The sequence below is a fragment of the Anoplophora glabripennis genome, unplaced genomic scaffold (assembly GCF_000390285.2).
Source record: "Anoplophora glabripennis isolate ALB-LARVAE unplaced genomic scaffold, Agla_2.0 scaffold728, whole genome shotgun sequence".
NCBI lineage: Eukaryota > Metazoa > Arthropoda > Insecta > Coleoptera > Cerambycidae > Anoplophora > Anoplophora glabripennis.
The window spans coordinates 36,888-50,747 of NW_019417136.1; the positions used below are offsets into that span (position 1 = coordinate 36,888).

The 13,860-nt window shown below is 31.1% G+C and overlaps 1 protein-coding gene across 1 annotated transcript in view; it reads left to right on the top strand.

Moving 5' to 3' along the window:
- Positions 1 to 739: 739 nt before the first annotated feature.
- Positions 740 to 13,860, top strand: part of LOC108910882 (adenylate kinase isoenzyme 5) — a 55,315-nt gene continuing 42,194 nt past the window's right edge. The window contains exons 1-3 of the mRNA XM_018715625.2: positions 740 to 990; positions 12,055 to 12,222; positions 13,040 to 13,150. Coding sequence (XP_018571141.1) covers positions 969 to 990; positions 12,055 to 12,222; positions 13,040 to 13,150 — 301 coding nt within the window. The 5' untranslated portion in view covers positions 740 to 968. The remainder of the gene's footprint in view (positions 991 to 12,054; positions 12,223 to 13,039; positions 13,151 to 13,860) is intronic.

Consider the following 13,860-nt stretch of genomic DNA (forward strand, 5'->3'; position numbering starts at 1 on the left):
TCTGAGGCTGGAAATCTGTTGGGTTGGTACTTCCGAACTTCACGAAGAAATTGACGAAAATTAGAACATGCTCTAATTCGTCAAGAACTTGATGAATAAATTCATGAAGTTATTTGACAGCAGATTTGGTGCATTACACTTGTCCAATTTCTTGACGAAGCGACTTCATGAATTAATTGATCAATAAATTGCCAATGTAAAACAGCTATTAGAAAATAAAATTTGCGTATCGAGTCGGGCGTAGGCATGTCTGGTCCACTACTGCATTTATGTTACAACTTAGTAGACTCGATGTTTACAATCTTTAATATTTATGGGTAACAGATGATTACGATATTTATATTTTTTATTGGACCACTACTTTTAGGAAATAACATTATTATATTATGTAGAATAGTGTCCTTAAAAATACTTGCGCCTCTTTGGATGATCAAATATTCAATAGGAGAAAATACTGAAAACACAATTCGAAAGGAGGTTTTTTTAATAGATCAATGCATAGATAATGCGAGGTATGAAGCATAACATTATATCGGTTTATGGCTCGTAATAACCCAGAACATGCGCTCATACAGTTCGGACAATGGTCAAGTTAATGCGGTGCGACGACGCAAAACCATAGCAACCAATGGCTAGGCAAGGGTGTTCATTAATTATTCAAATTTTATAGCATTTTCACGGAGAGATACGCTTTCCCGACGAGGCTAGTTTCGAGAAATCTGCCGCCAAAGAACGTAGATACGCATGTAATTTTCTCCAGAAAGTGGTATCACTGAGTGCATCGCAGTTTAACATGTAGATGCTTCGAAAGCTCATAGTTTTCAAACAGTTAGTGTTGTCGGGTGAGAATAGACTTCTGTTGGCGTCGCTGTCTCGATGAATAAATCTAAAACTTCGACGCGGCACCCGCGATTATGTTTGCATCCCTGTGACTTAAGAACACTGCTTAATTACACCTAAATTGGAATATGGGAATCTGTTTGGATACAGGTAAAAAGCGAGATAATATGTATTTTAATTATTTAAATTTTCATGTTTCATGGAAGTAAGAGAAGAAATAGTAAAATTCTACGAAAATAAAACGAGTAGGTACAGTTAAAATATACAAATTAAGTTTACAAATTACGTAAAACGTATTCATTTTTCTACAAACTGAATAAATACAGTACTGATAAAATAATGCAATCAGGCAGTTATTATTATTATTAAAATATTCAGCAAAAGTATAAAATGCCTGCTTAATTTTTGTTTTAAATAAATTTGAGTTTCTTATGTAATGTGATTAGGTATACAGTGTGTTTGAAAGAGGACAAATTTTTTATTTTTAATTATATGAAAAAATATGTACAGGGTGATTCACTATATTTTGATCCCTTTAACTTTTTTGTTTTAAGAGTTATAAAAAAATGTGAAATATAAAAGTTGCACGATTTTTATGAATTTTTCGAAATTGATAGTAGAAAAACAAATGAATTTCAAACAAAATGGCCGCGGATGTTAACTTTGTTATTTTAAATGGAATACCCTGTATATTTTTACATATTTGGATAGAACGTTCCCTGCCAAGCACAGTCATATATGGTTTGTTGGGTCCATCTCTAACAATAAGCGAGATAATATTAAAGAACGAAAGGAAGTTTTTTTTTTAATAAGATATTTTGTAATTGTTGGACGTCTTGCAGGCATTTCTGCCTTTTCCCCAATTACGTAAGGATTTAGATTTATTTGTAATATATTTTGACATATCGAACATTGATATAGTCCAAAATGGGTATAAGTATTTTAACTAAATCGCACTAATTAGTCCGTGAGGAGCTTATTTACTCATGGACAATGTTATATGGCACGCCGTGACGTGACAGGTAATATTATGACAACATTGTTATTATTTGACAGTTTGTATTATTATTTAATTAAAATGGGTTACACACAAGTAGAAAATTTAAATATTATAGGAATTAAGATGGAGTAGTTAAGATATTCTCCACACTTTATTTTAATTCCTAATAATATTTCAATTTTCTATTTCTGTGTAACCCATTTTAATTAAATAATAATACAAACTGTCAAACAATAACATCACGACCTACCATATAACATTGTCCATGAGTAAATGGGCCTTTCACGGCCTAATTAGTGAGATTTAGTTAAAATACACCTATTTTGGACTATATCAATGTTCGATATGTTAAAATATATTACAAATAAATCTAAATCCTTAGGTAATTGGAGAAAAGGCAGAAATGCCTAAAAGTCGTCCAACAATTACAAAATATCTTTTTCTTAATAAAAAACCTTCTTTTCGTTTTTTAATAGTATCTCGCTTATTGTTAGAGATGGACCCAAATATATGACTTTGCTCGGCAGGGAACGTTCTATTCAAATATGTAAAAATATACAGAGTGTTCCATTTAAAATAACAAAGTTAACATCCGCGGCCATTTTGTTTGAACTTCATTTGTTTTTCTACTATCATTTCCGAAAACTTAATAAAAAATCATTTTTTTATAACTGAAAACAAAAAAGTTAAAGGGGGGTCAAAATATAGTGAATGACCCTGTACATATACAGACTGTTACAAATTTGCTTCTCACTGTAGACATCTCGAAAATGGTAAGAAATACGAACTAGCTTAAATGGGGGCAAAGTTGCATAATCAGGGGATCAACATTATGCCCCTAAAAAGTCAAGGCTAACATTATTAGTTTTCGAAATATTTGAAAAAAAAAACGAAATTTTGGAAATCCGTTTTTGTTTTATTTCAGCCTTGTTTGAGGTGATATTGAAAAAAGAAGAACACTTTCTCATGGCATATTTTTGCCCTCTATCGAATAGCATGATCAATTTTTATATGTAACGTTTCGTCTCTCCAGGACCATATCAACTTCAGTTTTTTAAATACGACCCTAGAAATTTTATTACATTTTTTGCAAGCCTTCATGACCAATACCAATACCGTACTGCGTCAGCCTGAACCAGATTCAAACGTTTTGTCTTGAAAAATTCATCTTAAATGTATTCGTTCCAAATTTATCTAAATTTTTTATTTAGATTTCTGTTTATTGTATTATCGTACACTCTAAGTGTCGTTAGACCCTGTGAAATCCACCTAATTGTTTAAACTATTACCATTACACGTTAAAATAAAACATTATTAGTTTTAATCTCGTGCTCAGTTATTTCTAGATTTCTCAAGTGCTCAAAATTCAAACACATTTCTGTCTAATTTTTTTCAGGATATTCATATAAATACATCTGACATGCTCTTTCACAGTTGCTGTTAGAGGTATAATAAATTCCGATCATATTTCCCTTATTTTCATTTTCAACATTTGCCAAAACGGAAACGTTTATGAATATTTACTGAAATTTTTTAAAGTAGGTATAATATTCTTTGGAGTTTTGGTTGCTCATATGCATTTTCAAGAATTAATTTGTAATAATGAAATTAAAATTGTAATGTTTTAATTTTGACGCAATAACTTATCCAGTCATGCGCAAAAAGTTGCCATGAGAAAGTGTTCTTCTTTTTTCAATATCACCTTAAAACAAAATGAAATGAAACAAAAACGGATTCCCAAATTTTCGTTTTTTGGTCCCCTGATTATGTAACTTTGCCTCCATTTAAGCTACTTCGTATCTCTTACCCAAGATCCCTGTAGTAAGAAGCGAATTTGTAACAGATATATAATTTCAGTTTATTTATGTATAAAGATATTTTATAATTTCATAGATTTAGAGATCAACTTATCAGCGACATCTTTCAATAAAATATACAAAACGTGCAAAACCTACTAAGTTACAGTACTTACTGTACGATACAGTACGATAGAAATTCTTTTTTAGTTATGTAAATTTATGACAATAAGATTAACTGATTGGTTGTAAGGGGTAGAAACCGGCAAGCATTTATTCGTTTCTTTCATTCTTTGTGATTAATATCAAGTATAATATTCAAAACATCGCACGCACCAACAATGCCTACACAATCATAACAAAGAAGTTCCCAAAATAAATATAAAATTACCATTTAAAAAAAATTGCATGTGGGAGAAGTCTAAATATAGCAAACTATTAATGACAAGGAACAGTAGAATACAGTAATAATTGAATCCATTCTGTCACATGGAATACTAAAATAGTTCTACCCTTTAGTATCTTAACTTTTCATTCCCAACTAAACTTTGGACATATATAAGGATCATCCGGAATCAAGGTTAATTATTTGAGATAAGATTTTAAGTGCGTTCGTATCAAGTTTTGTCAATTATCAAATTTTGGATAGTAGTATTTCTATAAATAACCTTACTGATCACCCCATACATAAGAATCTGCAGGAGATCTAAAGATAGCGCGCTATGGTCTAATTGCCTAGTAATTATTTACGATTCAGTTAGGATTGAAGCACCGCTCTAGTTACTGAAAACTGAAATGATTTATTAAATCATTACGTGTTAAGCACGCAAGAAAATACAGTTATGTGTATCAAAGAACAGTTTTAAAACAGAATAAATAGATTTAAATAGTAAAATGTGATTGTTAGATTAAAAAACCAAGCTGTGAATTTATAATGACGGCACAGCATAACTACAAAACTTTTTCAAGTTCAACAGCTTGATAGTTTTAGAAACTAAGTTTCTACTTGACTTGAAGTCCATATCTTTCGAAAATTTATGATTTGCCATTATTTTAATCGTTATTACTTGAATTGAATTTAAACCGTTTGAGAGTCGTATCAATATAATATTATTTTGGAAAAATTCGAACGAAAAAGTTTCAATTTTATACCCATATATCAATTATTAATCTTGAAGTAAAATTTTTACGTTTTTTTTTCTTTTTAAGCCAACACCGTTTTGAATTAACCCATTAACGCTCAAAATGGCGGTTGAACCGGAATATGGTAGCATCAGGTTTTTATGACTTGAAATTTCAAGGGACAGAAAGGACTTAGAATTAGTCAGAGAGCATTTTGACCAAATTGTTAAACTCCAACTTATTCTTTGATCAATTTTAAGACTTTTTGTCTCTTGACATTTTTCAAGGAAACCCGCATTTTTCGAGTAAAATCGTTCTAAACATCTGATGTCACCGTTTTCCAGTTCAGCCACCAAATTTGTTCATCAAGTGACTAAATCGATGAACACATCATGAATCTTTTAAGTTGACAAATTTTATCCACCGTTTCCATTGGTTTTAGGCACGTATCTTCGGCACGAATAAAATCTTCAAAACACGATATTAAAAATAGGAAAAAATTGTGGTGTTCTTCAACTTGGAAGTCCTTTTTCGTGGTCTGAATATATTTTTCCAAATTCTGTGGGCACCATCAAAAACGTAAAGTCTAGTTTGATTTGACTCCTTGCCTGGGAGGAATGACGTCCGTGGTTCAAAGAAAAATCCGATTTTTTGAGCGTTAAAGGGTTAACAGTACGTAAATAAATCAATACAAAATTATCCTATTTTATTAAAATCGCCGTTGTGTTACTCCGTTTGGTGGGCACGAAGACGTTTTCCAAATCTAGTCGTGAGAAATAATTTTTTTTTGAAGGGAAGCTAATCTGTAAAATACTCGTAATAACATTAAGAAACAATTCTATTTAATAAATAAAAATTATGACAATATGTACAGTCCGTACGAAATTTGTTGAGACAGAATTTCAAGAAGACTCCTGCGTCCCTTTCTTAGAATTAACCGCATTCGACACTCGAGATAGAAAGACATTGTTACAGTAGTTCCGATAATTTTTTTGGAATTCATCAACAAATATTGTGCTGACTGTATTTGTTGTATTTTTCTAAACAGGGTCTTTCAGATAAACTAATCATAAACTAAGGCGCTATCGCATATAAACATAATGAATTTTTCCTATGTATAATGAGCTTATAGTCCTTTAGTTTTGAAATGCAGAAAGAAAAGATAATTTTTTTTAAATAAAATGTGTAGGTATTTCTTCTGCAAAAGAATCATGTAATTGCATTGAGATACAGGTACGATTTTTAGGGCGCTGAATACGTCAGTGTGAGTTCTTTACCATCTAGTAGATGTGTACGATCTCTTTTAGTGACATTCTATGACATTACTTCTTTGAGTTAGGTTTTCTATAGCACGTGTAAAATTTCGTTCCAAAGTCAGTCTTTAATATACAGGAAACGAATGGCCATGCTTCAATGGTAGCTTTCTTGGAATAAAGAAAAAATATTTGGTTTAAGTTTTCTTTAAAATCGGAGAACATTAAAAACAATTTTAAAATTGTATTTGTTTGGGGTTCTTCAGGTGTAATGTAATTAGGAAAAGTTCCATAAATCAAAGGCGCAGCAGTTTTAAATAATCTGAGGACCAGTAGTTTTTTATGTGCTTATGGTTACATAGAATTTTCAATTATACTTTTAACAAAAAGTTACGATAACTCTTTTTTATGAGACGATTAATTTCTATTTTATTGGAAAAACCAGCCGTTTTGATTTATCTTTTTTTGATTAAAAAAGTCAGCAGATTAGTTGGATATACCGAAAGTAATTCCAAAACTGCTAGTCCCTTTTGTTGGAAATACAATTCTAAATAGATTGTAACCATCAGAAGTTAAAAAAATTTTGTAGCAATTTTAATTTTTAAGGGATTACAATTCTTCAAAAAAAATACTAAGTACTACGCCGCAATTAGTTTTTTGGGTATTTCATAATAATATTGTATATAGAATTGTATTTCCAAATAAAATATTTTATTTTTTCTGTGATGCGAATAGTATGGAATTATTTTACCTACTTTATTTTTTTGCCCATAGATATATCATCCCAAGTTACATCAATCTTCGTCAAACCTACATAAATGAAATTACGGGATAAACGATCATCACCATAAACTTGGTTCATCAATTGAAACGTTTAGATAAAAGTTTTACCATGTTTAAAACAAAACTTAATAGGTGTTAGCTCGATGCTCATTTTTGTATCGCTGACACAAACGAAATGTCACTTCAGATGCAATAATTTCGGCTCTATTCCAAATGGCATGAAATGTTGACGGTATATCAGTGAAGAATCTACCTTTCGGACGCATGCAAATTGATGGCCTCATTAGAAATACCTATTTTTGAAAAGTCTTGTTTACTTTGGAACACACCTGATTACAATTTAATTTATCCCTTCGCACCGATTTTTTCATTTTATCTTTAAATAATTTTGCAGTTTTAGTCCGAAAAATATTAATATTTCCATTTATTGCATATATGATTTCCTTAATTTCCTTTTATAATAAATAAAGTAAACAACAGTGCTCGTTTCACTAACAAACTACGTACTTATCAAGGAAACTAGTTTGGTTAGTCAATATAGTCAATAGTTTCATAAAGAACAGAAGTAAAATAGGAAAGTCAAGAGGAAATTTAAACATTACAACTCGCTACTAACACTTACCCTTGAAATAGTCCACTTTTTATAAGGCTATTATCGATTTTTGTCTGGCATTAATATTGTACATACATTCTAGTTGATGGGTATATGATAATGTTATGAATGAGCCTGTTAATTTTGACCTCTAATAAACATTATTGCTGAGATTAGAAGGGAAATGAAATTCTTATCAAATATCAACTAATTGAGTAGGAACTTTTATTACTATTATTTAAATGGTGCAAGGTTTGATTTAATTTAAAATAATTAAGGTAATACTTCATAGATAGTTCAATTTTTTTTTAGAAAATTGTGCTGCTTTCTAATTCTATATGTATTATACACAATTTGTTTTAAATTTATGCTTACTAGTATAAATAGTAATTTTTTTTTAATTGCTTGTAATTGTGAAGTTAAGTGAGGATGACAGTAAAAGAAACTGAATAAAATTTTCAAAACGATATTTATTTACACACACTCCTTTTTGCAACTTAGAATATTTAAATCAATATTTGTTAAAAAGAAAAAAATATATCGCACAGTTACATGAAATCTGTTCATATAAAATTTCAACTTAATCCTAAAGTTTTCAAAACATATATGTATAACAAACTCTTTTGTAACATATTCGATATTCCCTTGATAAGATTTTGATGCACATATTTTCAATTTTAATCAGTGTAGCCTAAATAAAACAAATTTAACATGTAACAGTTTTGTGCCCAATGTGGTTCAAAAAATTAGTCAAGAACTGTATACAGGGTGTTTCTTAAGTAGAGGTCTAAAATCCGGGGGCGTTTTCTGCGGCCAAAAATAAGGGTTATTTTATATAAATGTGGAATTTAACCAAATTAGGTGTGCATATTTAGTATGACAGTAGGTATGAAACAAAAAATTACCAGCTTTAGAAAATTACCAGCGGCGGAGGTGTGGATATTATTATCATCAATCATTATTTGCCAAAAAAAAAAAATATATCACCTTGTATAATATTACAAATAATGTAGGTCACCATATGCGCCATTATATTATCTTCACTTTTTGTTTTTTTACACTTTTTTGTTTGCCGATTAACAACAAAAGTAATTTATTTGATCAAATGCATTTTTATTATACTCATTACATTACTTAAAATAATAACAAAATAATTAGGTAATTAACAATGGAACTACTTGACTATGATTTATTATAACAATTGTTGAAAATGGCTACCTTCAGCCAAAATACATGCTTCAGATCTTCTTGAAATTGCAGCTGGAACACGTGCAAAAATTCCAGGAGTAGCTCTTATCGCATCACAACCAGTTAATAATTTGTTGACGTAAGTGCTCCTCAAATTCAATATGAACAAAATGTCCCCAAACAAAAAAATCAATAGGGTTCATATCGGGTGATCTGAGTGGCCAAGGTTGACCTGGTTCTTGAGTGCCTCGTGCTATCACGTTATTACCGAATCTTTCATTTAAAAATTCACGAGCAGTCAAACTAAAATATGGGGTGCCCCGTCGTGCATAAACCACATTCTTTCTCTTAGCTCATAAGGAACATCGTCAAGTAGTTCAGGTAAAACGTTTTCACGAAAATGTTTGTAGGAGGCACCGGTTAAAGTTCTTGGTAAAAAGTAAGGCCCAACAAGAAAATTTTCAATAATACCCACCCATACATTTAAAGAAAACTGATGTTGAAATCGAGTTTTCATTATGTCATGAGGGTTTGTTTTCAACAGACCAAACGTGTTTATAGTGGAAGTTCATTATAGAATCACTGGAAAAATTAGCTGATACGGGCATAACTGTTGATGCTTCAGAACGGACCAAGCTAGTTTATGATTCACATTAAGATTTACAGCTATCTAATACTAGTATTTGGGTCTTCTTCAATTTCATGTAGAATAGCTTCTTCCAACTCAGGCGTTCTGTTTTAAAACTCAAAGGTTTTCCAAGAATTGGACCTTTCTGAAATGAGCTAGACTCCGAAAAACGTTGAAAAACATTTCTGAACATTCTTGTATTTGGAGTTGGATGATTTGGAAATCTTTCTATATAAATTCGCCTAGCCTCAGTACTATTTCTATCTGCAAGGCCGTAAATACAGGGTGTAACGTAAAGGTTGGGAATAAATTAAACGATGGATTTTTTATTTAGAAAAATAAATATTTGTCATATAAAGTTATGCTCTACGGGTTTTCTTTTCAAAGCTACAGGGCGCTAAAAAATTTCAAAAAATTTAGTATTTTAATATTATTTTCAATGCAAAAGTCCTTTTTCAATGCCTATTTGACCATGTTCGGTGGTTGAGTTAAAGCATACTTCATAGTGTTTATATTATTTTTATTTTCCAATGTTAGCAGTGGGAAAAATAAGTGGTGTATTTATAAAAGTTTTATTTACGGAAAAATTACACGAGCTATAAATAAAACGCAAGAGGGTAATTTTGTTTAAAATAAAAAGTGGATCATAAAAAAATATTTAAAAAAATGTTTTTACCAGTGACATACCACAATTTTGTTCTAAAAACATTACGGAACAATCCGTACGCACGCCACTGAGTAACTTACAGTCAATCTTTTTTCTGTTACTAGGGGATTATCAAATTAAGTTAATGCTAAAATTTCGTTACGTTATCTTATAATGTTCAAAAGTTATTGGAGAAAAACTAAATTTTTGGAAACTTTTTAGCGCCCCGTAGCTTGGAAAATAAAACCCGTAGAGCATAACTTCATATGAGAAAAATTTATTTTTTAAACCAAAAAATCAACCGTTTCATTTATTCCCAAACTTTACGTTACACCCAGTATAAACCATACTGGTCATTTCAGTATTTGAATATGCATAAGCCATTATTTAAACTTAATCTTTTTAAAAAAAAAATAAGCTTAAATTTAACAATACACAATATTAAATGAGATGACGGCTTATTATTATTGTTTTGCATGGCCTCCCTAAAAGTAAATAAATCAATTTTGTTGTTAATCGGTTTGGAATACAGTGTAAAGAAACAACTAGTGAAGATAATACAATGGCGCATATGATGATATATTTTCTTTGAAATATTATACAGGGTGATATATTTTTTTTTGCCAAATAATGATCGATGATACCCACACCTCCGCCACTGGTAATTTTCTAAAGCTGGTAATTTTTTGTTTCATACCTACTGTTATATTAAATATGCACACCGAATTTAGTTAAATTATCTCAAACGGTTTAGAAATTAAAAATTAAAAACTGATTTTTTTTAACGCTGGACAATGGCTGTTCTAAGGCCCCACATTTATATAACAAAAAACCCTAATTTTTGGCCACAGAATACGCCCTTGGATTTTTGACCTCTACTTAAAAAACACCCTATATATTAAAACCAACACTTAGAATCAAAAATCGATCACAGCAAACAGCAACAAAACGCAAGTTATTGTAGATTTATGACGATTGTCATACTAACACAACAGCACGTATATGAAATAATTTTTTTTCAAATTCTATAATGTAATAAAAATTGTTATTATTAAATAAATATTTAAAGTAGGTAATTAAAAATTCTCAAAATTAATCGATAAATTAACACTAATTCTATTTATTTATGAAAGTCTAAAGATGCATCACAATTTTTGTATTATACGAGGTTTGAAAGTATTTATTTAATCTTCAATTTTTATTGCATTCTCTTCAAAGTAATCCTCCTCTAATATTAGGCACTTATGCTAAAGTATGTAGTGTTCAGTTTGAGAAACACTGGTGGAACGCCTCCTTAGGTTTCGTCTGCGATTTTGCCTTTATCTCATCTATTGTTGAAAAACTTTGTCCTTTGAGTATCCTTTTGAGTTTGGGAAATAGGAAAAAGTCACAGGGGTCATATCCGGAGAATAGGGTGATAGGGTGGTTGTGGCATCACCACGGTGTGGTATTTCTCCAAGAACTGTTGAGTAAGCAAAGGGCGCCAGTGCATTGTGTAAAATCCACAAGTCGTCTCTCGGGTTCTTGTCGTTTCATCCTGATTGTCGCATGCAAATTACGGAAAACTTGTAGGTAGTACTCCTTGTTAACTGTATGACGGTGTAGTAAAAATTCGTGATGAAACTGTTCCATTGTAGTCGAAGAAACTGGTTAGAAGGACCTTCACATTTGACCAGACCTGGCCTTATCTTCGATGTCTTCTTGGCCCTCCTGAAAACGTTTGTACCATCGATAAACTCGTAGCTGTGACAAAGTATCGTCGCCAAAGACCTTTTTGAAGGCTTCGCTGCACTTAATTCCGTTTTTAACACAAAATATTAGAGCCGACATTTAGCCACACAAAAAATCTTTTCTTTCGCTAAATACAAACTAAGCGTGGTAGTTGCCTAAAAATTGCCAAGTACGTCACTGACAACACTCAGAATTTGAATGTTCCCGTTACTTTTTCATCAAACTTCATATCACGCAAACTAATCATTCAATCATCTTTTTGAATCATAAATATGTTCAAATTATTTTTTCTGAAGAAACAAGGCACCACTGGTGCACTGGTACAGTTTTTTAGTGGTGATTATCACTATTACTTTAATATCGAAAGTTGATTAAAATCTAAGAGTCTAACAAGAATCTGTACTTGTAGGATAACATTAGCTGATAATAACAACAAATATAAAATGACGACTTCTTCATTGATATTTATTTTCAGAACAAAGTGATGGTTCCCAAGTATTCGAAGAAGGCCAAGAGAGTTGGTCACAAAACACACCAAGAAACAATAGAAACGCCGCCACGCCTCCTGGGGGTAAATTTCCCATGCATAATGGAGCTGATGTACACTTTGAGTCACCTAAAGTGCCTGTCATATTCGTCCTTGGTACGTATTAAAAGCATATTATGTTTCCACAAATATACTTCAATATCTATGATACGCCAATATAAATATCGTTGAGTACGTACAAAATATTGTTCTTGCTAACTGGCACTGAAATTTTTATAAGCACTTGGTAGTCAGTGACACACCGTTGCCTGAGTTATTTCTTTCCTATTATGTATGTAATAATTTTTCTTTGCTACCATTTGGAAGCTTTCTACAATCAGTGAAAATATTGGCTTATTATAGTGTTTTCAATATGGCATTAGCTTTATTATGGTCGTAAACAAATAATACTGATATTGATCCATTTTCAAGCCACTTATTGAAAATCAAAACGTACCTAAATCGTTTGATTGAATCTAATAGTCTTTAAATTAAAGTGCTTACTTAGATTAAGATATTAATCATTTTTGGAAGCTAGGTTTCTGATTGTAGTTAGTTTTTTGATAAAAAAGGAATATTTTATTAATTTAATATAGGATAAGGACTGCAACTTTGCTTTAAATTGAAGCCTTAAATTTGCCCAATAAATTGGCTAGCTTGTGGTAATTTCTTGGCCAATTGGATTCTATTAAAAAAAAATTATTCAGTGTTAATCTGGTTTTATAAATGATTTAATTACTATATCTTACAAACAATTGAAGAGCAGTATCTATCTAAATTCAGATTATGTTGAAAGTTTAGATGCATGCTGTATTAAATTAAATTCACAAGCCTTAATTTAGAATACTTTGTTAGATTAGGTCTGAAATTCTTAAAGAGTTGCATCAATTTCAAGCAACAAACAATAGTTTGATTAAAACCTTTTTAATCTTAGGGGGTCCTGGAAGTGGAAAGGTGACCCACTGTGACAATCTGATGCAAGAAAAAAAGGGGGTGACTCATATCAACATGACTGACCTTCTCCAGCAGTATGCCATCGGAAACGGTAAATAAATTAATGAAAACGATTTTGTATTACCGATACATATTACCATCAATAAAACGATAGTGAGAAGATTGCCCGCTTTTATAAAATGGCCCGATCAATAAGACACAATTTGCTTTACATCAGCGTCGTATATGAATACTTTTGCTTATGTTTCTTATTTATATGTTTTGATAAAAACAAATATTATTGAAATTTTATTTCCTAGATTATAGATATTTATTAAATATGAATTTACAATCAAACAACTTTTTGAATTTTATGTAGGCATACGAGGTCGGTTCAGAAAATAACCGAATTTTATTTGTTTAAACTTTATTATTAATTTTATACATTATTGGTCCTTGTCCTCCTCTATTCACATACTTTTCTCAGCAGTATTTCCATAAATTTGGAAATAATAAAAAATCGTAAGGAGAGTAAGAAGAGAGTAAGGGGGTGAGGGAAGACAGTACCTAATCTAATTTTTTGACACAAAACTGACGAATTGACAAAGCTGAGTGTGCAGGTACATTGTCATGATGCAAGAACCGTGAGTTGTCTCGTCACAACTCTTTTTGCGAATTTTTCCAGGTAACAATTGTAAAAAGTCTTGATAGTACACACGGTTTACTGTTTCACCTTGATGCAAAAATTCAAAATGCACAATTCCATTAAAGTTGAAAAAAACAGTTAACATCACTTGGACACATTGGACCGAGACTGACGTG